This window comes from Rattus norvegicus, chromosome 10 (genome assembly GCF_036323735.1).
Source record: "Rattus norvegicus strain BN/NHsdMcwi chromosome 10, GRCr8, whole genome shotgun sequence".
Classification (NCBI taxonomy): domain Eukaryota; kingdom Metazoa; phylum Chordata; class Mammalia; order Rodentia; family Muridae; genus Rattus; species Rattus norvegicus.
This window is the reverse complement of record NC_086028.1, coordinates 36,302,461-36,324,976: the sequence shown is the minus strand read 5'-3', so window position 1 is coordinate 36,324,976 and position 22,516 is coordinate 36,302,461. Positions and strand designations below refer to the sequence as shown.

The 22,516-nt window shown below is 50.1% G+C and overlaps 1 protein-coding gene across 1 annotated transcript in view; it reads right to left on the bottom strand.

The window, feature by feature from the left end:
- The window catches only part of Col23a1 (collagen type XXIII alpha 1 chain), a 286,953-nt gene that overhangs the window by 12,303 nt on the left and 252,134 nt on the right, over window positions 1-22,516 (bottom strand). The window contains 11 exon segments of the mRNA NM_181636.2: window positions 1,046-1,123; window positions 3,460-3,504; window positions 3,890-3,952; window positions 5,472-5,525; window positions 6,614-6,640; window positions 8,684-8,710; window positions 10,274-10,309; window positions 11,132-11,248; window positions 17,173-17,199; window positions 18,084-18,110; window positions 19,310-19,336. Coding sequence (NP_853667.1) covers window positions 1,046-1,123; window positions 3,460-3,504; window positions 3,890-3,952; window positions 5,472-5,525; window positions 6,614-6,640; window positions 8,684-8,710; window positions 10,274-10,309; window positions 11,132-11,248; window positions 17,173-17,199; window positions 18,084-18,110; window positions 19,310-19,336 — 528 coding nt within the window.

Here is a 22,516-nt window from a genome sequence, read left to right as displayed (position 1 = left end):
CTGTCCACACTGTCTCAAGTTCTGAACTCATTCCTAAGCTCTTGTACCAACACACTCACTCATGCCCTCGCCCAGAGGCCACACCATTCCCAGCTCCTCCAAGCCAGTCCCCTTGTCGATGTCCCCTTTTTGATGTCTCCATTGTGATGTCTCTAGACTTATTACCTCTCCCCATTCTGTCTTCTTTAGGTCCAAACCCAGCACTCATGTCCCTGGTGGGCTCCCTTTCTCAAGCTCTCCCCACACTAATGCTCACACACTTAAACAGCAATACACTGCTGTTTTGACATCTTCATCCTGAACCAACTATAGCTCCCATTACCTGTGATATTGAGTCCTCTACCCACTCTGGTACTCACATCTACCTCCTCATACTCAGAAGGATTCCACTACATGTGTCCCATGAGTCTGGGGCATACCATGCACCTCAGACCCGTATCACACCACAGCACACCACAGCACATCACACCATGCCATGCAGGCCAGCACAGGCCATAGTTACCATCAACTTGTACTTCCCGGAGGCCTGTGGGAGGTAACTGGGATTGACACTTCGGCAGAGTCAGGCACCAATGCCCACTTCAGTCTCTGATGACTACTTAACCCCGCCCCATATTCCTCCTTGAACTCAAGAGCAGTTAGCGCTCATCTCTTTCTGAACTGGTGTCAAGAGACTACATAGACCCTGAGGCTCCTTGGTTAGGCTTGTCCTTTTTTTTTTCCCCTCACGGTAATTATTAGAAGCCCTAGTCCCAACAGGGGTGCCTGGGAAACCCCTAGAGACACTGTTGGGTTTGGAGAGAGTGCTTTCCTTTTTTGGTTTGGCCCATGGGAAGCTCAGAGCTTTGTGAGTCACATTCACAGAAGGTCTCTCAATCCTGTGTGGATCTCCACACAGGACCAACATACAGATTAGGTGCCTGATGAAACTGAGATTTCTGTGCTAAACTATACTTGGTCCCATAAGTAAGACACAGAGTGAGCTATCGCTTCCTAAGGAACAGACATAAAGCGAGCATCCAGGGCCCACCAGGAACACTCTTACCTTCAGGGCATCTAAGATCCTGCCATCATAGTCGATTACCACCGTGTCACCTTGTTCTCCCTTGAGGCCTGGGGGACCCTGAGGCAGGAGAGGAAGAGCTGCATCATAGGTGACACGTAAGCTATCTCTGTCACATTCATGCCACGGGTATGCCTGTGCACCATGTTCTCATAGCATGTTGTTCCTCAGGGGTCAGCTCTGCATAGCATGCAGGCCATGTGAAGAACGTGGCCAGGCGCCTGGGGACAACAGAAGAGGCCCAGTTCTCAGGGACTCACTGTGTATCCCTGTTTGTTTTGGAATTAGCAATGTAGACCAAGCTGTTCTCCAACTCAGAGATCCTCCTGCCTCTGCCTCCCAAGTGCTTGGATTAAAGGTGTGGGCCACCACCTCTGAATAGTTCCTGAGACTTTTAGATGTGTCCAAATGAAAGAACCCAAAGCCGCCCCAACTCCCTGTCCTGTCAGACACTGTGGTGACCGAGGAGGCTGGGTCTACCTTGTTTACTGAGTCAGGGTCTCCTCATTAATCCCAGAGTGCACTGATACAGTTAGTCTTGCAGGCCAGCTTAATCTGATGATCCCCTGTCTCCACCTTCTATGGAATTAAGTGTTGACCACCACACCCACCCACTTGGTTGTCACACTTGCTTGGTTAAATTCCTTAATTGAGCTGTGTCCCCAGCTCCCTGAGGATAGGAGGTGTGTGATAGCCTAAGAACCCATAGCCAAGGATGCAGTGCCAGAGTCAGCATAAAGACATGCCCACGTGAGGCAGGTCAGCTCTCCAGGGAATGCCAGGGACATGAAAAGGGAGAGAGAGCAGTAGAGAGACTAAACTTGTGTCCTATGGATGTGGTACCTGTCAATAATAAGTCTGATGGCCTGTAACTTAGGCAGGAAAAAGGAGATGGAACCCCCAGGAGGCAGAAAGGATTCTGCCAGGTACGGGAGTTGTCCAGGTAGGAGTGGTTAGACAGACGCGAGGCGCCTGAGCACAGGTAACCAGCCACGTGGCAGAACGTAGATCAGAATAAATGGGTTAATTTAAGTTATGAGCTCGTCAGAGACGAGCATAGCTATACGGCTAAGGTATTTGAAAATCTATTTTGAGTCTGAGCCTTATTTCTGGGAGCATGGGTCTGAGAGGAAGAGACAGACCTAACTTCTACAGGGAGCCCCTTACTCTTCCTGGCTTCCATTCAAATCCTGATGGCTGACATCTGGGAGTTTTCACTACAGCAGATCAGATCATCTGCAAAAGGACTGTATCCTTCTTGAGAAATATCACAGACTGGATTGTTAAAAACTGCGGCTGAACTATACCCCAAGTCCAACCTCCTTGGGCATGTACATGTCAAGGAATCCTTCGATCAATGTTTTATCTTTCCTAACTCCCCTCTCCAGCTGCAAGTCTTCAGCGTACAACAAGAAAAGGTCTCTTCAAGGCCAGACTTTTGTGGATAATGAAACAATATTCAGGCACACGGTTTCCCTAATGTCTGAGCTTTAGGTAGCTTTAAAGTTTCTGATCACATATACAGCTGGACCCCTTTGGTGCCTCCCTCTCTTATTGCCTCCATCTGACTCCCTTCAAGTAGACATTTTTCTGCTTCATGAACAAACTTACTAACTTTCCTTTGCTCTTGGGGCTGGATCACAACCACCTGTGACTCCAGCTCCAGGGGATCTGATGCCCTCTTCTGGCCTCTGCAGGTACTGCATTCACATAAACAAAACGTATGTGTGTGTGTGTCTACATACACATACACACACATATACACATATATATGTATATATATACATATAAGTATACATAATTAAAGAATAACATCTGCAGAGGATGTCAACGACCAGGATGTACCTCAGTAGAGTCCCCCACGCTCTGAGGGGGGCTCCTTAGGCTCCGCTGTTAGCGGCATTGAATTACATTTCTAGGTGCTGGTGACACATATGGGTTGGTTACAAAAGACCCAGGTAGGTGCTGGAGAGATGGTTCAGCCGTTAAGAGCATTTGCATTACGTGCAGAGGGCTAGGAAGGCAAGGTCATCCAAAAGCAGGCAAGTCATGCCTAACGATAAACCAAAGACCAATGTTTGACTATGCAAAGAAGATTCTAGACATCGCTGTCTTTAGCCACACCAGAAGAGGGCATCGGATCCCATTACAGATGGCTGTGAGCCACCACCTGGTTGCTGGGAACTGAACTCAGGACCTCTGGAAGAGCAGCCAGTGCTTTTAACTGCTGAGCCATCTCTCCAGCCCTATGAAAAAAGTTTAAATTGCCACAAAAATGAAGGAACAAGATGCCTAGGGCTTGTTGTTTCACCATTCCTCTGGGACCCCTGTTGGGTACAAAGGGCTCTGACAGTACTCAGGGTCCCACCCGTGTGGCCAAAAGGGGTATTGCTTACCCGGGGCCCTATGGCTCCATCCGTGCCTGGGTGACCGGGCTCCCCCTGTGGAAATACACAGATACCTTCTGGTGTGTGTGACTCTTAGACCCTCTTCCCCAGAGTCCAGAGTCCGTGTGCCCCACAGGGCCTCATGGTCTATGCATACAAACATCCTTTCACACTCTGTAACAGTGGGGATTTTGAGATCCAGGAGCCCAAAACGACATGACGCCTTAGCCCAGAGCTGGACCTGAATTAGACCTGGCTAACTGATCCATGGCCACTCACCCTCAGACTACCCTGCTTGTGATTCAAAGGAGATCCCTGAGACAGGCCCTTCTGGGACTCTCTAAAAGTGCAAATTAAGAGATAACCCCCTCCACCCCCAGACTGGGTGACAGTGTCAATTGGGGCCTTTCAGGTACTGGGCGGAGCTTAGTGATATCACCTTCAGTCCAGGGGCACCGTCTACTCCAGTCTCTCCTTGGGGCCCCACATCTCCTGGCTCACCCTGAAATGAGAAATTATCAGTGAACACAGGCAGAGGTGCTAGCCTGGGGCAGCTGCGCCTTATGATCAGGACTCTGGTGACCTTGGTCCTTCTGGGCAAGGGGATGGAGACAAGGTTCTCTTCAACCCCAGGGGGATTTAAGACCATGAACATGCCACAAATCTGGGGTAGCTCAAGAGACCTTGTGTGTGTGCATGTGCGCGTGTGCATGTGCATGTGTGTGTGTGTATGCGCGCGCGCGCGTGCGCGCACAAGTGCACACGTGTGTGTGTGGAAGTTGGGGGAAATCTCTGAGGGTCACTTCTTAGGCACCATCAAGATGTCTGTCTGTCTGTCCACTCATCTATCTATCATCTATCATGTATCTATCAATGAATTATCTATCTAGCTATCATCTATCTGTCTGTCTGTCTATCTATCTATCATCTATCTATCTATCTATCTATCTATCTATCTATCTATCTATCTATCATTCTTTTGAGACAGGGTTTCTCTGTGTAGCCCTTGCCTTCCTTAAGTTCACTTTGTAGACCAGGCTGGCCTTGAACTCACATAGATCTGTCTGTTTCTGCCTCCTGGTTGCTGGGATTAAAGTCATGCACCACCACCCTTAAATGTTCTTTTTAAAAATGTATTTTTATTTTATGTTCATTGGTGTTTTGCCTGCATGTATGTATGTGTGGAGGTGTCAGATCTTGGAGTTATAGACAGTTGTGAGTTGCCATGTGCATGCTGGGAAATGAAGCGGAGTTGTCTGGGAGACCAGTCAATGCTCTTAACCTTGAGATATCTCTCCAGCCTAATACATTTTTTTTTTTAAATTTAGCTTTTTTTCGAGACAGGGTTTCACTATGTAGCTCTGGTTGTTCTGGAACTCGCTTTGGAGGCCGAGATGTCCTGGAACTTACAGAGCTCCATCTGCCTCTGCCTTTGGAGTGCTGGATTTAAAGACATGCACCACTACGTCCAGCCACCCTTTTAAAAATGTTTGTTCTGGGGATCAAATTCATGTCCTTGTGTTTGCTGTCTCTTCAGTCTCTTTGTTTGTTTGTTTATTTCGTTTTTATTTGAGTCAGAGTCTTACTCTTTAGTTCTGCCTGGCCTTGAACTCAGGTCCTCCTGCCTCGGCCTTTTGAGCACTGAGATTATGGGTGTGCACCACCATGCTTGGGCCAAGAGACATTTGGAGGCAGGCTGGCTAGGACTTGGGAGCTGTGGCAAAGGGTTTGAGGAACAAGGTGTGCAGATAGCAGCATCTTGTTCCCAGCTTGGCACTAGGCAGGGGATGGAAGGCCTAAGGTAGGAACCAAGGGGACTTAGGGTGAGGGGAGACATGGCCTGGATGAGATGCCAAGCTCCTGGCAAGGCACCCAGGGTCCACTGCTTTCCCCCCTCTGGCCCGCCCTGAGAATCTGCCCAGAGCCCCATGGTGTCAAAGGGCCAGGATAGGGGCATCTCTAGGTAGATGACATTTGGGGGGTGGATGGTGGAGACTTTGAGGAGGAGGGTATATACTTACCTTGGGCCCTGGGGGTCCAGGGAGTCCTGGCTGGCTGGGTATCCCATCATCCCCCTGAGGAGATAACAGCTGAGGCTGAAGGCATCCCACATGGACATGCTGGCCACACTTTTGAGTGGTCCAGCTGGCTCCTACCTGTTCTAGAACTGCTGGTTCAGGCACTCGTGACAATTATTCCCCATACTGAACCCTCTAAGGCAGGGTCTGAGTCAGATCCATCTCAGTCCCTATGGTAGCCTAGAGCCAGTTTCAGTGGGTTTCTGCAGACACAGGGGGTGGACAAGTGAATGGGAGCAAATCCACTCATCCAACAAACAGCCAGTGAGCATCTCCTAGGGACCAGAGCACACACGGTCCCTGCTGCACGGAGCAAGAGAGAAATAAGCAGAAGGTACTGTGCCTGAAGTGCTGAGGTGCTGAGGGAACTGTGGGGAATGCGGTGGAGAGAGACTTGGGACATCCTTCTGCCGCATGGGACATGCTTGCTGAGATGTGGATGGGGACAAGGTAGCCAGCTTGGCATAAAGCAGGATATTTGTCGGTGTTTGGTTTTCAATTTTACATGCTCAGTGATCCAGAACACTGACTAAACAGACCCAGGCCAAACCCAACGTCTCAGGTGGGTCTAGGGTGAGCCTGGAGTTTGCTTTCCTCTTCCTCCCTCCTCCCTTCCCTCATCCTCCCCCTTCCCTTCTTTCCTTTCTCTCCCTCCCCCTTTCCTTTCTTTTGAGATAGGACTTTATGTAGCCCAGGCTGGTTTGTAACTCACTATGTAGCCAAGGATAACCCTACTGCCCGTGCTTTCTGAAGGCAAGGATTAGGGATGTGTGCCCAGTTTATGCTGTGCTGTGGGTTAGGTATTCTGCCACTGGAGCCATTTCCCTAGCAACCAGAGTTTGCATTTCTGACATCAATGACAGATGCCATCGATGCTGGCCCCAGGACCACACTCGAAGTACCATGGTCAAGCTCTGAACAGAACATGGGCATGATGAAGGGAGAGAATGAGTGAATCTGGCTTCAGGGAGACACAGGACAGGGCCTCACCACAGTGAGAGCCTGGGTCTGGGGGAAAAGGGGAAGCCCTGTCCTGTCCTTGTCCAGAGCTCCTGCCCTTCCCTCCAGCCACAGGGGGCTCTCACCTTCTTTCCAGGAGTGCCAGGTTCTCCCTGCAGACAAAACAGAATGAGGCGTGAGGGAGTGGTCAGTGCTCTGGGAGCGTGGCCAGCAGACTGCTGCCCCTTCTGGTGTAAGTGGCACCAATGGCCTTAGCCTGCCTTGGTCCAGGACCCCTGGGGGGGCTTAGACATACGCCCCCAAGGAGTCAGTCAGCCATGATTCTTCCTCTGAGCTTGGGGGAAGTGCCACTGTTCTTTAAGATGGGGAGGAGGCAATCCCCAGCTCCAGATGGGTGTTGGAGTTTAACAGGCTTGGTGACTGAAGTCCTTTACCTACCCTCAGTCCAGCGACCCTCGGTCCTGCACAGCACTCAGGTTTCCTTCCTACCCCAGGCACTGCCTAAGCCCGAGGAGGGAACCCTGGCATGGGGAGGAACTTCAGAAACTAAGGTGGCTGGAGACATCTGACCACACCACACCGGAAGCTGCAAGGCTTCTCTCATAATTGTCACAGCCAAGAAGTAACGAAGAGGCCCCGTGATAGGTGGATAGAACGCAAATGGATGTTAGATAGTGGAGCATCTGCCAGGACAAGAAGCAGAGAGCAAGGCAGGTGTGGGGGGTGGAGGGGAAGACCATTGATTGCTCCAGCGCCAATTTGAAAGCACTGAGCCCTGAAGTAAAGGTTTGTCCAGCCTGCATTGTGGAGCAGAAGACGACACCAGGATCAGCAGCTGCCAGGGGCTGGGGCGGAGGACAGGCGAGGGGGGAAGACGTGTGTGTGTGTGTGTGTGTGTGTGTGTGTGTGTGTGTGTGTGTCTGTGTGTGTGTCTGTGTGTCTGTGGTGCAGTACATGCATGTGGCCCTGCACATGCAGGGTAGCAGATGTCTTACTCTATTGCTCTCTGATTTTTTTTTTCTCTTTGATTTTTCTTTTTCTTTTTGCCTTGAGACAGTGTATCTTGAAGCTTGCTTCATCTATGCTGGTCAGAAAGCTTTTGAGATCCACCTGTCTCTGCCTCCCAATGCTGGAGTTGCGGACATAGACAGACACGCCTGGCTTTTTACTTAGGTGCTGGGAATTCACACTTAGGTTCTCATGCCATCTCCAGCCCCCCAGCAAAGGGGATTTTTAAGGCAATGAAATCATCATCAGACATGTTACCATGCGAGTCATTACACATCCGTCCCGCTATGCACTGGGCATCCTCCCGTGAACTGTGGGCTTTGGGGGGGACAATGTGTCAATGTAATTTCCTTAACAGAGACACATTTTCTGCTCTGACAGGAGATGCAGACATCAAGGGAAGCTACACATCTGAGGAGTGGAGGTGGGGTGTGGGCTGGCAGGAGTGTGTGTGGGCTGCACAAGAGAGCTCCATGCCTTTCCCTCAGTTTTGCTGTGAACTTAAAACTACATAGAAAGTAAGGTTTTTAAAAAAAAACAAACAGAGCAAGGTGGTGGCGCAGCTTCTAATCCCAGCATTTGGGAGGCAGAGGGAGATGGATCTCTGAGTTCGAGGCCAGCCTGGTCCACAGTGAGTCCCAGGACAGCCAGGAGTACACAGACCAACCCTGTCTCAAACCATCACTACCGGGGCTGGAGAAATGGCTCAGCGGTTAAGAGCACTGACTGCTCTTCCAGAGGTCCTGAGTTCGATTCCCGGCAACCACATGGTGGCTCACAACCATCTGTAATGGGATGCTCTCTTCTGAAGTGTCTGAAGAGAACTACAGTGTACTAACATATAAATAAAATAAATAAATCTAAACAAAGAAGAGGGTTCAAACCATCACCACCACCGCCACCATCTCCATCACTACTACCACCACCGTCAACAAAACAAACACAAAACTAAAACAAACAAAAGTCAACCTCCCCCAAACCCCAAACAACTGCCCCCGCAAAACAGCCAAGGTGTCCTGTGATTAACCCTCAGTCTAGTGTGAAGTCCAGGCAGAAAGGATCTGCCATCGCCCTACAGATGCAGTGCTCCATGTCCCCTAACCTCACTGCCTCAGTTTCACTGGGGGAGGTCGAGAGAGGAAGGTGGGGAGTGAGGCCAAGAAGCAGGAGGAGTGCTGAGCACACACCTTGGGTCCTGGAGGTCCCATGGGGCCCTGGAACAAGAGGAGAAAAGGTGTTAGACAGGGTGGGGGGTTGGGGAGCGGGAGGCAGGAAGGTCAGAGTTCAAGGTTATCCTTGGCTGTGTATTGAACTTGGGACCATGAGACCATGTCTCAAAAAACCCAAGTCAGAGATAGTAAGATGGCTCAACCAGTGAAGCCGCTTGCACCAGAGTCTGCAGATCTTAGCTTAATTCTTGGGACCCGCACACTGGGAGACAACCAATTCTTCCAAATTGTCCTCTGACTTCCGCGTTGGTGTTTTGTGTGTGTGTGCGCCCATACACATATACACACATGCGTGTACACACACACACACAGAGACACACACACAGACACACATTTAAAGTACAAAAACTCAACCCCCCCCAAATAAAACAAGGAAAAACAAAAATAAGACCCAAAATAAAAAGAAAACCCAATCCCAAACAATAGAACATCTTCCCCAAAAAGCCAAAAGAAAAAAAGGAATGAAATCCAAAAACTTGGATACGCTGCAAGGAAACTGTGCTATAAGGGGTGGGGATGGAGTGGGGTGTGGGGTGTGGGTGTTGGATGGGGGAGTCATTCTGTAAGTTATGCACGAGGCCTGAGAGACGGCTCAGTAGTAAGGACACTGAGCCTTCCAGATGCTCCTGGGTCTGTCTTGCCATTTTCCTTTTATCAAGAGTGACACCACATCTCAGAGGGAGAGGGATGTGTGGCTAGAAGCGGGTTGTTCAGCCAAGTTCTAGGACAGACTCCTGTGCCTTGAGCAGTTTCTGTGTCACGGCTCCAAAGGTGACAGGTGAATTACAGACTCTCTCCCAGGAAGGTGAGGTTCTAGGACTCTGTCCAGGCTGGGGACTTGGCTCATACACATCCTGGTTGTGGGCAGAGGGATGTGTCCACAAGTGCCGAATTATGCATGAACACCTACATAACTCTAGTGTGAGTGCATGAGGGTTTGTCTTGTCACCTTGATTAGATTCTTGTTGTCACCATGGAAACACACATCTGGCGTCTAGGAGGGCATTTCCAGAAAGGTTTTACTGAACAGGGATGATCCGTTAAGAGTGGGCAACACCAGGCACTGGGGTCCTGGGCTGTATAAAACAAGGGGTTAAAAAGTAAATAAAGGGCTAGAGAGGTTGCTCACTGGTTAAGAGCACTGGCTGCTCTTCCAGAGGTCCTGAGTTCAATTCCCAGCGATGGCTCACCACCTTCTATAATGGGATCTGGTGCTCTCTTCTGGTGTGTCTGAAGAGAGTGACAGTTTACTCACACACGTAAAATAAATAAAAAATCTTTTTAAAGATGGTGATTGGGAACCAACATTCATAACTCTGCTTTCTGATAGATACAACGTGACCAGCTGCTCTGTGTGCCTGTTGCTACGCCTTCCCCACTGTGATGGACTGTTCCCTCAACTGAGACCCCAGAATCAATCCTCGAGTCACTTTTGCTAAGTATTTTGTCATAGCAACGAGGAAAGTGGCTATTACAGTGGGAAAGAGGCTTCCATCTCTGGGAGCCACATCCCAGAGCCCTAGCCTTGCAAACACCCTGGACACTCACCATTTCGCCATCTTGTCCAGACTCTCCTCTGGGACCCTAAGGAAGTATGTGAAAATATCAGTGAGCCGAATCTCATGTCAGGGCATAGGCAAGGGCTCTAAGTTGAACATTCAATTCACCTTCTTACAATCCTGAGAAGTGGTTTATTGTTCCCACTTCACAGAGGAGAAGGTTGAGGCTTTGGGAGTTATGGACCTAATGTGACAATGGGTGGATGAGCCAGTTAAGAGGATGTATCCCGATAGGAGCCTATGGTGGTAGCCTGGTAGAGGTGTGGACTCTGGACTGGAGGGAAGAACAGGTTGGAGTCTTGGGGTTAGAATGAGAGAACTGGCCTCACATGGCCTTAGGAAGAAACTGAGGCTCATTAGTTAGTATTGAGGGAGAGGGAGCAGAGAGAGGAGTGGGGGTTAGTGAAGAATCATAGTTAAAGGACAAACCCGTGGGTCTCTGGGTCACAGTTGGGGTGAGAATTTGGACTCAGCTTGCAACTCAACGTTAGGGTCCATGGGCCTTTTAGTGTCAGACTTGGGTTTCAGGTCAGGCTCAGGGTTAGAGTCTGGATAAGAGTTAGGTGGGGGTGTGGGACAGGATTTGAGGTCAGGGTCATGATTAGGACTTGGATGCAGATCTGTGCTAGACTTAAAAGGTTGGTTGTATGAGGATCTGAGTTAGGGCTGGGCTGTGGATGGGCTTGAGGCTAGAGTTGGAGCTAGGCTGAGTGTGAACACTGGATGGTGGCTGGGGTTGGGCCTGCTAGGAATAATGCTGGTTCGGAGTTGGCTCTGGGGACCAGGGTTCAGAGTGCATCAATGTAGGACCATCTCTGGGAGGCCCCAGCTCCATGCTTTCTCTTACCTCTGGGCCTTGAGCTCCTCGGGGACCATCTTTCCCAGTGTCACCAGGAGGGCCCCGGGCCCCAGGTGGCCCAGGAGGCCCAGGTGGTCCTGCAGCTCCATCTTGCCCTTGGGCTCCCTGAAAGACACATGGTTCGACCTGAGCCTGAGGGTGAAGGTGAGGGTGAGGGGTTCTAGCTTCCAGAGATGAGTTTCTTAGGTAGGCAGCCCCTGTGCCTTCCTCTTTCCACAGGCAGGCACAAAGGGTGACAAGTCTTTGATATTGGGCTCTGGCAGGAGGGGACCTTGGTGGCACAGACCCAGCAGGACCTTGTTGCCAGCTTCTCGCGTCGGAAGCCTGGATCTGTTGTCAGAAGGAGAGCTGACATGTGCTGAGTGTGTGAGGCCGAGGATCTTCTACAGGAACTTCCTGGTCGGTCTCTCTCGTTGGCAGACATCCTGGTATTGTTTTATGCTTCACCTGAACAACCACATGCCCTCATGAATTCGCAGCAGCTTTCTGTGTAATTGCCCGAACGGAAGCTCTCAAAATGTCCTCCCACACTGCAGAGGCTAAGCTACTGTCACGTTATGGCATGCCACTCACTCAGCCATAAACAAGCAAACCAACAGGAACAGGCAAAGCTCAGCACCTGGGAGGCGGAGGCAGGAGGATTATTGTAAACTTAAGGTCACCCTGAATTACAGAATGAGTTCCAGGCTAGGACTGGCTACAAAATGAGATATTGTCTCAAAAATAAAAACAGAGCTGAGCATAGTCATTGTGTACAGTGATCCTAGCGCATCACTCAGTGGGCAGAGATAGGAGGGTCAGGAGGTCAGGTACATTTGAGGCCAGCCTGGGCTACATGAGATCCTGCCACAGAAAATCCAAATGAGGGCCAGCAAGATGGCTGGATTGTAAAAGCTCTTGCTCCAGAGTCTGACCACCCTAGTTCCATCCCCAGCACCCACAGATCGGAGGAGACAACCAGGTCCTCTGACCTCCACAATTGTTCTGGGATGTGTGTGAGTCCACACACACTTATACGCACATACACGAATACTACATGTTATTTTAAAAAACCCTCAAACTGTAAAATTCAAACCAAAACAAAGGAAAACAAAAACTAGAACACCCCTCCAACTGAAAAAAAATTAATTTCTGATAGATCAAAAAACTTTGACACTGCAGGGAAACTGAATGGCAAAAATACTCCCTCAAAGTTATACATGGGCCCAGAGAGACGGCTTGGCAGTGAAGAGCACTTACTGCTCTTGCAGACGTCCCAGACACAACTGCCTCTAACTGCCTCTAACTCCGGTTCCAGGGGATCCGACGTGCTCTGGCCTCTGCAGACACTGTACACATCAATCATGCAGATGCATGCATGCGCGCACACACACACACATACACAAATATTAAATACATCTTACAAGTTATTTGAAAAGTTAAACATCATGTGATTTCACATGCCTGAAATTATTGAATGGAAAGTTAAACATTGAAATTAGTGGTCGCCATGGGCCAGGGATGAGAGAGGGAGGAGATCCTTCCGAAGACGGGAGAGCATGGCAGTGGGAGGGATCTCTGTGCAGTGGTCACATGAGTCCCTATATGTTAACACTCTATAGAAAAAAACATACCTGCATACACACACGCACACATACACACACTTACTCATACACACATTCGTGCACACTCATACACATACATGCATGCACACACATAGTTAAACTCATTCACACATGCTCACACAGTTAAACACACACACTCACACACTCTCACTCAAGCACAGACACTCGTGTACACACAAGCCTGTGTCAACCTGGGAACTCTGAGTAAGGCTGGTGGGTTGAATCCCCATCAGTTTCCAGATCTCTGGGATGGCCCCTAGTGGTGCATGCTGTCACCCTAGGCACAGCTAGATGAAAGATGCACAGGGTGACTAACCACACATGCGAGGGAATTTACAGCCATCTCTAAATAAAAAGATGAGAGGCAACGAAGGGCCTCACACTCTTTTTTTTTTTTTCAGAGCTGGGGACCAAACCCAGGGCCTTGCGCTTGCTAGGCAAGCGCTCTACCACTGAGCTAAATCCCCAACCCCGGGCCTCACACTCTTAAGTCACTTGAAATCCCTGACTCTCTCTGCCCGACGTTAGTACCAGGTTAGACCTCAGGCATGTTTTATGGCCCCACCCTGCAAGAACGAAAGTCCACAGCGTGACTGGCACAGGTCATGGGGTCCTGGTGTAGTGTCTGGCAGCCAAGACGGGAAGAAGCCCTGTATGAACCCAGTAAGCACTTCCTATAGATAGTCTAATGTAGTGTCTGTGAAGAGTTGGCCTGGGCCAAGCTATCTCTTATCTTGCAGATGAAGTGCCTGGGGTCTGGGGCAGTAATTACTTATCTAGGGCCATTAACTAAGAAAAGCTAAGCCTTCTCCTGTTGCCCGGGGAACTGGCTTTTTAAAAAATTAATTTATTATTATTATTACTATTCTTGTTGTTTTTCAAGACAGAGTTTTTCTGTATAACTCTGGCTATTCTGGCATTTGATTTATAGACCAGGCTGGCTTTGAACTCACAGAGATCCACCTGCCTCTGCCTTCCCAATGCTGGGATTAAAAGTGTGCACCACCACAATCTATTTTTATGTTTTTTTAAAATTTAAATGTTCATTTATTTATTGTATGTGTAGGGGGGTTTTCTCCCCTGCATGTATGTCTATGCACACGTGTGCCTGGTGCCCGTGGAGGTCAGGAGAGTATTAGGTCTCCTGGAACTGGATTAAAGCTGATTGTAAATGTGGTCGCTGGGAACTGAATCTCAGTCCTCTGGAAGAGCAGTTGGTGCTCTTAACCGATCAGCCATCTTTCCGGCTTCCATTTTTAGTTTTTTTTTTTCCCTTTTGGTGTGTGTGTGTGTGTGTGTGCGTGCGTGCGTGCGTGCGTGAGAGAGAGAGAGAGAGAGAGAGAGAGAGAGAGAGAGAGGTTTACACATATGCACATACATGGGTACACATGTGCATGCATGTATGTGTATGCATGTGGAGGTCTGAGGTTGACTGGAATCATCCTCAGTATGATCATCTCCACCTTACTCATTAAGTCAGGCTCTCTCAATCAAAGCCAGAGCTCAGTGGATATGGAGGATATGGATAGCCTCGCTAGCCAGCTTGCCGTGGGGGCTCTCTGCCTCTGCCTTCTGAAGCTAGATGTTCCGGCCAACTGAGCACTTTCCTTCCGTCCTGGGGTCCTCGTGCGGGAACTGTAACTGGTCCTCTTCAGATATCCATTTCAATCTGTGTATCCTCACTTAACAGGAAGGAACGCCCTTTTCTGGCAAACTGCACTTCACGGAAGTGTTAGTCACCTCTCCCAGTAAATGACAGCCCTTGGTATCTACTGCTCAGATTTCCTGATCAAAGAGTCTACACCCCACACTGACATTGGGATTAAGTCACCCTGTCTCAGTAAACATGAGTAGACATTCCTGTCTCCTACAGTATGGAGTCCAGAGGATCCATTGCCCCCTGCTGCTCCCTTGCTCATAGCTCAGAGGTTCCAGATTGGGAGCTCCTGGCTTGGACTCAACTTACCAAGACAGAAAGAGGGTTTTTGATCCCCCTATCTCTGTATGGGTTTTATTTCTGTTTTTGTTGTTGTTTGAGACAAAGTATCACTATGTAGCCCCAGCTCTGGCAGGTTTGGAGTATGCTATGTGGACCAGGTTAGCCTTGAACTCGCAGAGATCTGACTGCTCTGCCCCCTGGCATTTGGAGTAAGGTGTGTGCCGCTTGACTTTCTTCCTTGTCCTTCCTGCCTTCCATCTTTCCAGGTCTGGATGGCTGAGGTCTGACCCTGACAACACAGGTTGAGTAGGGTTTGGGGAGCACAGCAAACTAGCAGGCCAGGCCCCTTCACTCAGTCAGGCTACCTTGAGGACGCGGAGACTGTATCCACGATGATCTCTACTTATAAAGCCCGTGTTGAGCCGTGGGAAAACCATCTGGGTGGCAAACAGGTGGTGTGGTCAGAAACGCAGGAGGGGACTGTAAAAATCGCCGGGCAAAGCCACCTAACCCAGCCCAGAGAAAGGCAGCTTGTGGCGGGGTATGCCAAGCGAACCAACCCCCATTTTCTCCAGCTCCTGTGACAGAATGGAACGGAACGGAACAGAACCGAATAGAAGCGCATGCAGCAGGTATGATGCTGGGTCCATAGTGGGCGGAGCCCTAAAAGGCGTGACAGCGCTCACTTCCTGCTCCTTGGAAAACTGGGAGGAAGCCCTATCTATGATGCATGGGAAAGCACATGTGGCTGCTGCGCGGCTGAGTGGTTCCAGTCGCATCAACAATAACCACGTGAGGGAGGCATCACCTGGGCCCCTACACCACTCATCCTGCAGCCGAAAGAGAGGCACCCTGACTGATAAGATGAATCGCCCATTTAAGTCACTAAACCTTTCTGTGGGAGGAGTCAGTTCACAGATACCTGGAACACTATGGGAAGGAAGGAGCTTCGGAAGAAGTGTTTTACTTCGTAAACCTGGAGGGATCTGGTCATTACAGGGGGGGCAACCCTATCGGGAATATTAACTTCCATAAATCCCATCTGACGTCAGTGTCTCTCCAGCGGCCACAGAGTAAGGGGATAGCCTTTCTCTGACTTCAGCGAAATCTCACTTCCTGTGTGGCCCTGGTCCTGACTGACCTCTGTTGATGGTCCAACAAGGCACAGCTCTGCCCACTGAAACTCAGCCTGTTTCATCCCCTGCCTGCTTCAGTTCTCATCACAACAAACACCCCGTGAGGGGCCACTATTGGCATTTCACCAAACCTGGGCTCGAGCCTTCGGGTTGCAGCTTGTGCAGCCCTGACCTCGAAGCCCCAGCCTGTGCATTCTGCCTTTCCTCCCTCCCTCTCTTCACTGTCCTCCTGGGCCCAAACAGCTCACTTGTTCTCCACCCAATCCCACCCTGAGACAGCAGATTCTTTTTTTTTTTTTTTTTTAATTTATTTATTTTATGTATGTGAGTACACTGTCGCACATACCTCAGACAAACCAGAAGAGGGCATCAGATCCCATTACAGATGGTTGTGAGCCACCATGTGGTTGCTGGGAATTGAACTCAGGACCTCTGGAAGAGCAGTCAGTGCTCTTAACCACTGAGCCATCTCTCCAGCCCGAGACGGCAGATTCTTGGTGTGGGTAGTGACCCTTGCACCACTATGTTCTAGGGCCATAACCTTCTTCCATGTGACCCCATATTCCTCTGGGCAGCTAATGTCTATCTCTCAATTTCTGTGGTCAGTGTGCTTTGTCCAGAACATTCTGGAAATGTGAGGGCATTTTCCTAGGACTACTCAAGGGCTTCTGCCAAGACTGACCTCAGGTTTAGACAAACACCTCTGGGTTCCTGGACCCAGGATACACAGTTGGGTGGAGGGGACACATGTATCCTGTCCCCATGATGAGTGCTGCTGTCCACCACTGACATTTATGGTTATAATGAATTTTCACAGCACTTGCTGTGTATGTGAGTGTGTATGTATGTGTGTGTATGTGTGAGTGTGTGTATGAGTGTGTGATGTGTGTGTGAGTCTGTGTGTGAGTGTGTGTGTGTGTGTGTGTGAATTGTCACCCTTCCTGGTTTAAGGGCCGGATCTCAGGGAAAAGTGACTTGTCATGGTCATGGGGCTGGGAAGTGACAGCGCTGAGTTTTGGGCCTTCACTTTTCCTTACCAGCTGTCCTGTGGGATGGTCAATGTCTGGTTGGGACCAGGGCTAACCACACTCTCTGGTTGCCATGGTGAAGCATCACAACATCTGCCAGATACCTGTTATCTGAGTGGGAGGTGGCAGCCTCTGTTAGGTGAGGGTGCCTGGGGGCTTCCACAAGGTGGACAAAGGTGGAGGGGAAGGGCTGGCTCATTCGACTTTTTCTGAGGTAAGCTGTGGTGAGCTGGGACCACCGGAAAATGCTAGAAATCCCTTATTATAATGATGTGAAACAAACCATGTGCAGTAGATGAGGGAGGTGGTGCTCCATTCTTACCCGTGGGCCAAAGTCTCCTGGTGCACCCTAGAACCAAACACAGGAAGATGAGCGGCCACCGATTTCCTTATTTTTCCCCATTTCCCTTTGAACATTCCCACTGTGCTTGGACACAAACAATAGGCGGGCCTTGTTTTAAATCTCCGTTTCCAATGAGGACACTGAGGCTCAGAGAGGTTAAGTATCAAGACCAAGGTCACACAGCCAGCAGATTAAAGCCAGGCAGGTCCTCATCTATGGCTGCATCCCAGACATTCTACATCCCAGGCACAGTGTGACCTGTGGGATGGCTGCTCACACTGTATCCTCTCCCAGTTCCTGAACCTTGGACTGCTGAGCTATGAGCTCTGACATGGTGGGTTACACAGCAACAGACACAAAGGAGAGAGCTTCTCTTTGGTCTCAAAACCCCAGAGTCCTTTCTGTGGCTTTGGCAGCACCAGAACCAGCCTCCCCCCTCCCCCAGTAGCTTTTATACAGATAGACAAACTGAGGCCCTCACAGCCGGGAAGCCTGCCAAAGCACACAGTAGTGGGGCTGGAATGCAAAGAGGAGGCTCTGAGCCCCCAGGTCCTGTGTCTTTCCATGGCTTTGTCAGCCCTGCTAACAGCTAAGGGCACCGATCGATTGATCAGCTTGTCCCTGAGCAGACACATCACCCGGGCATGACTGCATGTGGCCTCGGAGGTCTTCACTCAGTCCTGCCACTCTGAGCTCTCTTCTAATCCCCCTTCCTCCCGAGCCCACCATCACACCCACACAGATCGGCTCGTTCCCTTCTAGGGAACTTGGTGGGTCGAGTGTCTACTGCTGTCTACGGCCGAGTTTTATGCTCTGGCACGGAGGTTCAGAGTTGGCTGCTGGCATCCTTTGTCAGCACACGGAATCTGGGCTGGATCCCCTCCACTTACCTTTTCCCCTTTGGGGCCTGGAAGTCCCTGGGGAAGGAAGATGGAGAAAGAACAGCTGTGAGGGAGACGAGCTAGGCTGGCTGCACTTCTGGCTGACCCATGGCTGCGGGGCAGAGGGACATGTGGGACTAGCAGAGCTGTGGGCGTCTGAGTTGAACACTACACAGGCCTGTCAAGCTGTCCTTGCTGCCTCCTGGAAGCTCCACACCTGCCCTCAGCATGGGGTCAGTAACAGGGTCCACAGGCATCCTCTGAGCAGGAAAAGGGCTCGCACACGAGTTTTTCTGCCTGAGGGCACGCATATTCCATGCCTTATCTCTGCCGGTAAGGAGGCCACTGTCCAGAGTTGCCATCCAGTTTCCATGCATCCATGTATCCACCCAACATCCATGCATAAATCCATGCATCCACCCACCCGTGTATCCACCTATGCATGCACTCATCCATGCACACACCAATGCACCCATGCATTCACCCATGTATGCATCCACCCATGCAAGCATTCATTCATGCATGCATCCATGCACCTATCCATCCATGAATGCATTCACCCATGTATGCATTCACCCATGCAAGCATTCAAGCACCCATGCATGCATCCATCCATCCACCCACCTGCCCACTCATCCACTCACTTACCCACCACTTATCCTTGCACTCATTTATCTACTCATCTGTCCACCCACCCACTCATCTATTCGCCCATCCGTTAATCCATTCATCTACCTCCCACCTACCATCACCCCTGTCTGCCTACCTGTTCACCCACCCCCCAATGTTTAACTGTGCTTAGATTTCTCTGTGCACCTTGTTCATCTGCTGAGGATGCCTGTGGGCCATGAACTCCTGGAACAGGTATTGAGAATTCTTCAGCCTGATGCCATCATGGAAGTCTTGAAAATGTGTTAGACATTCTGTATCTAGCTAGGGACTCTTGGGAGGGACTTATAGACTTTGAGGGCCAACTGAACACTGGGGACTGAGCATGGCTCTCCATAACTCCACATCCTCTCCTAGGAGAGGATCCCTCTAGGCAAAAAGCTGCAAGGGCATCTCCGTGGTTGCTCAGTCAGCGGATGGATTGGAACACATGTGACAAATGGCTTTGTCTTGCTCTCCTCTAGCTGCCGAACTCACTTTCCAGTCCCCTCAGGTGTCCCATGGTCACTCCACCCCCACAATGGCAGCCCTACCCCAGGACCATCTAGTATGCTGTGGTCACTTACTGGCTTGCCGTCCAGACCTAGAGGTCCCTGGAACATGAGAGAGAGAGAGAGAGAGCAAGGGTTACTTACATGCAGGAACATTCCTTCTATGCCTTAGGACCCCATTATTCAGTGACAAGAAAGCAAAGCCTGCCCTGAGCCCTGAGGTCAGGGTACATTCCACATGGCCAGCGTGGGGAGTGGGGGAAGGGTACTCGTGTATAGTCAGCCACTCATGATCCCATCTCCTGATAACAGAACCCCAGTTCTCCTCCAAAGCCCTCCCCATCACTATGGTCAGATGGTTGAGGGTGGGCAATGACATTCTCTCTTGTCAAGGTCACAGGCTGGATGCAAGCTGAGCCACAAACACCATGTCTGGGACTTCAGTGGCGCTCTCGAGGGGGAAAGGGGGCTCTTTCTTCCCAATGAACCTGGGGTTCCTTGCCCTCCCTTGCCCCATGACGACAGAGAGAGAGAGAGAGAGAGAGAGAGAGAGAGAGAGCGTGAGAGAGCGAGAGAGAGCGCGAGCGCAGAGTTTTGAGGCCTGGAAGTCGGAGCTGTGCAGTGATCCTGCACACATCTGTTTCCTGGGTTTCCTTTAAGCCATCCTGGCTTGAGTGATTGTCACTTAGATCAGAAGACCCTGGAAAGCTAAGCCTTCTGCTGTGGCATGTGACAGGAGCAGTAAAAAGAAGCTAGATGATTCCTGGACCAGGGCTGAGAGCAGGGTATCGTAGGATGAGTAGTGCCTGCAGAGGGCCAGTGGTGCTAAGGCGTACTCTGTCTGTCTAATCAATCACCTGTCTACTGAACAAGTCTCACCTATGTCCTAGGGCTAGATGGGTACAGCATCGGGGGATGCTGCGAACCAGGGTTATTTGTTCTCTGCAAGCCCCGTCCTCCTCATTGCTGTCCCCTTATCCCCACATGTACTTCACTTTTTTATTTTAAAAGAAACATTTCAGTTTAACATATATGTCACCTTTGACCCCAGGAGCAATGCCTGCAGCTCCAGTCTTCTGAGTCTTTGCACACACTGACTCCCTGACTGACTCACCCTTCTCCTCTCTGCACATCTTCATCCTCTTTCATGAAACCTTCCAGGTTTCTCTGCATTCTAGAGTCAGGATGTCTGGCCCTGTTCCTGGTAATATGGTCTGATGTTGTGTTCTACACAAGTGTCATTGGCAGCCAAGAAGAAAGGTTCCTCCCTCCACTCTCGAGGATACACATGAGACCTGACATGAAACACGTGGCTGGGGAAAGCTTGGGTCAAACATTCCTCATCAGAAAGCCTGCCTTCCAGGCTGAGATTGTAGCTCAGTTGGTAAAGTGTTTGCCTAGCATGCACAAAGCTCTGGGTTCAATCCCCAGCACTGCCTAAAAACCAGGCACGCCTGTAACACCAGCCTTCAGAAAGTGGATGCAGGAGGCTCCATCAGTTCAAGGTGAGTTCAAGGCCACCCTGAGCTACACCAGACCCTGTCTCAAAATCTGAAACTTCAAGTAGCAACAAGTAGTGGATTCTTGCCTGCGGTGAGACTGCATCATGCATACAACTATTTAACAGATCACTATCATGTTCTTGTTAACAGCAGGCTTGAGTACACGGAATGTTTGATGTGTCTGGGGTTTAGTGTTTAGACTTGGGTCCCACCCCTACAATAGCTTATCAAACATATGCAAATTTAGGGTGCGTATCGTTCGTCCAAAAAGGTTGGTACACACGTCTTTTGGATTTGGAATGTTCACAGTTACATAATGAGATATCTTGGAGATGAACCCAAGTACAAACAAAATGAAATTCGTTTGTCAATTCATTTGCATGTTATCCCTATGTCTTGAAGGTAATTTTGCATGGTACTAATGATTCTGTCTGGTAAGCGCAGGGTCACATTGCGGGATTTTTTAAAGCTGGGGTGTTAGGCGGATAACTCAGAAAAGTTTCCGATATCGGGGCACTTCAGATTTCCAGATGAGGGATGTCAACCATTCCCACGAGGGAGAGAGGAAGGGGGAATGGGACAAATGATCAGGGAGTCCTGGCAGTTCAGAGCCAAGGAGGGGCGTGGTCAGCTTTGGGTTGGGGGTAGCAGATATGGTTAGGGAGAGGTACCTGGTGAAATAACACTTGGGGATTTGGTTCTAATGTGGATGTAGGGGGAGGTAGGCAGTGTGGGCAGAGAAGGGTCCAACTAAAGCTGAAAAGGCAAACCAGTCTTTAGGACACAGCTGACGCACGGCCATGACCTTCGTCTGCAGAGGTGGTTCTGGGTTCATGACTGAGGCCTGGGTCAGAGAGGTGTTTCTAGGCCTCTAAATTAATCTCCCTTCTGGGTGAGTTATTGAACCTCAGAGAGACTGCTGGGTAAGTATAGGGCAGTTACTGGGATTTGGTGACACTGAGGAAGAGGACTCAGAGGTAGGTAGAGGACATCCTGCTCCCCCAACACCCCCATACAGGGTTTCTCTGTGTAGCTCTGGATGCCCTGGAACTCACTCTGTTGGCTGGCCTTGAACTCAGAGATCCATCTGCCTCTGCCTCTCAAGCACTGGGATTAAAGGTGTTTGTCTGTCACCACCGCTGGGTTGAACATCCCGCTTTGTAGTCAAATGGAAGTAAGTGACTTGACAATGTGCTTCTGATATCCCTTCTGCCCTGGGGAGGATGGCAGTGGGAAGAGGAGGGCGGGGTGGCTCTGAGCTGTCACACTTTCTAGGATGGAAACTCCCCATCTCTCCTCTACCTTTCTCAGACCGATGCCCCTTGGTCCACTATACTGTAGACTTGTCCATGGAGAGATTCTGTGGTCCAGTGAACTTGAGAAACACTTGGCATCACTCTGTGAAGCAGGTTTCTTTCCCATAAACCTTGTCCAGATCATTTTCTAGTTTGTGGGTGTCTGGGTGGCAGCGTTCCCAGTCTCATGAGTGTCCCCACCTCCCTCAGGGCCAGGCTGAGACTTAGCATAACAACCCAGGTGTGAGGCTATATAGCTCATATAGTTTACAAAGTAGGCATTCCCATGGGCTGGAAAAAGGCTTAAGCCTGGATTATGGGGGAGTCGGGGAGATGCCTCAGGGAAGGGCTAGGGGATGGTCTGTCTAATGCTAGAAACAAATCTGACTGTTGTGTGGTTAAGATTAAGGCAAGACAAAGTCCAGGCAGAATGTTCTGGAAGGACAGAGCCCCATGCTGGCTGGATGCATGCTCCGGGTGGCAGG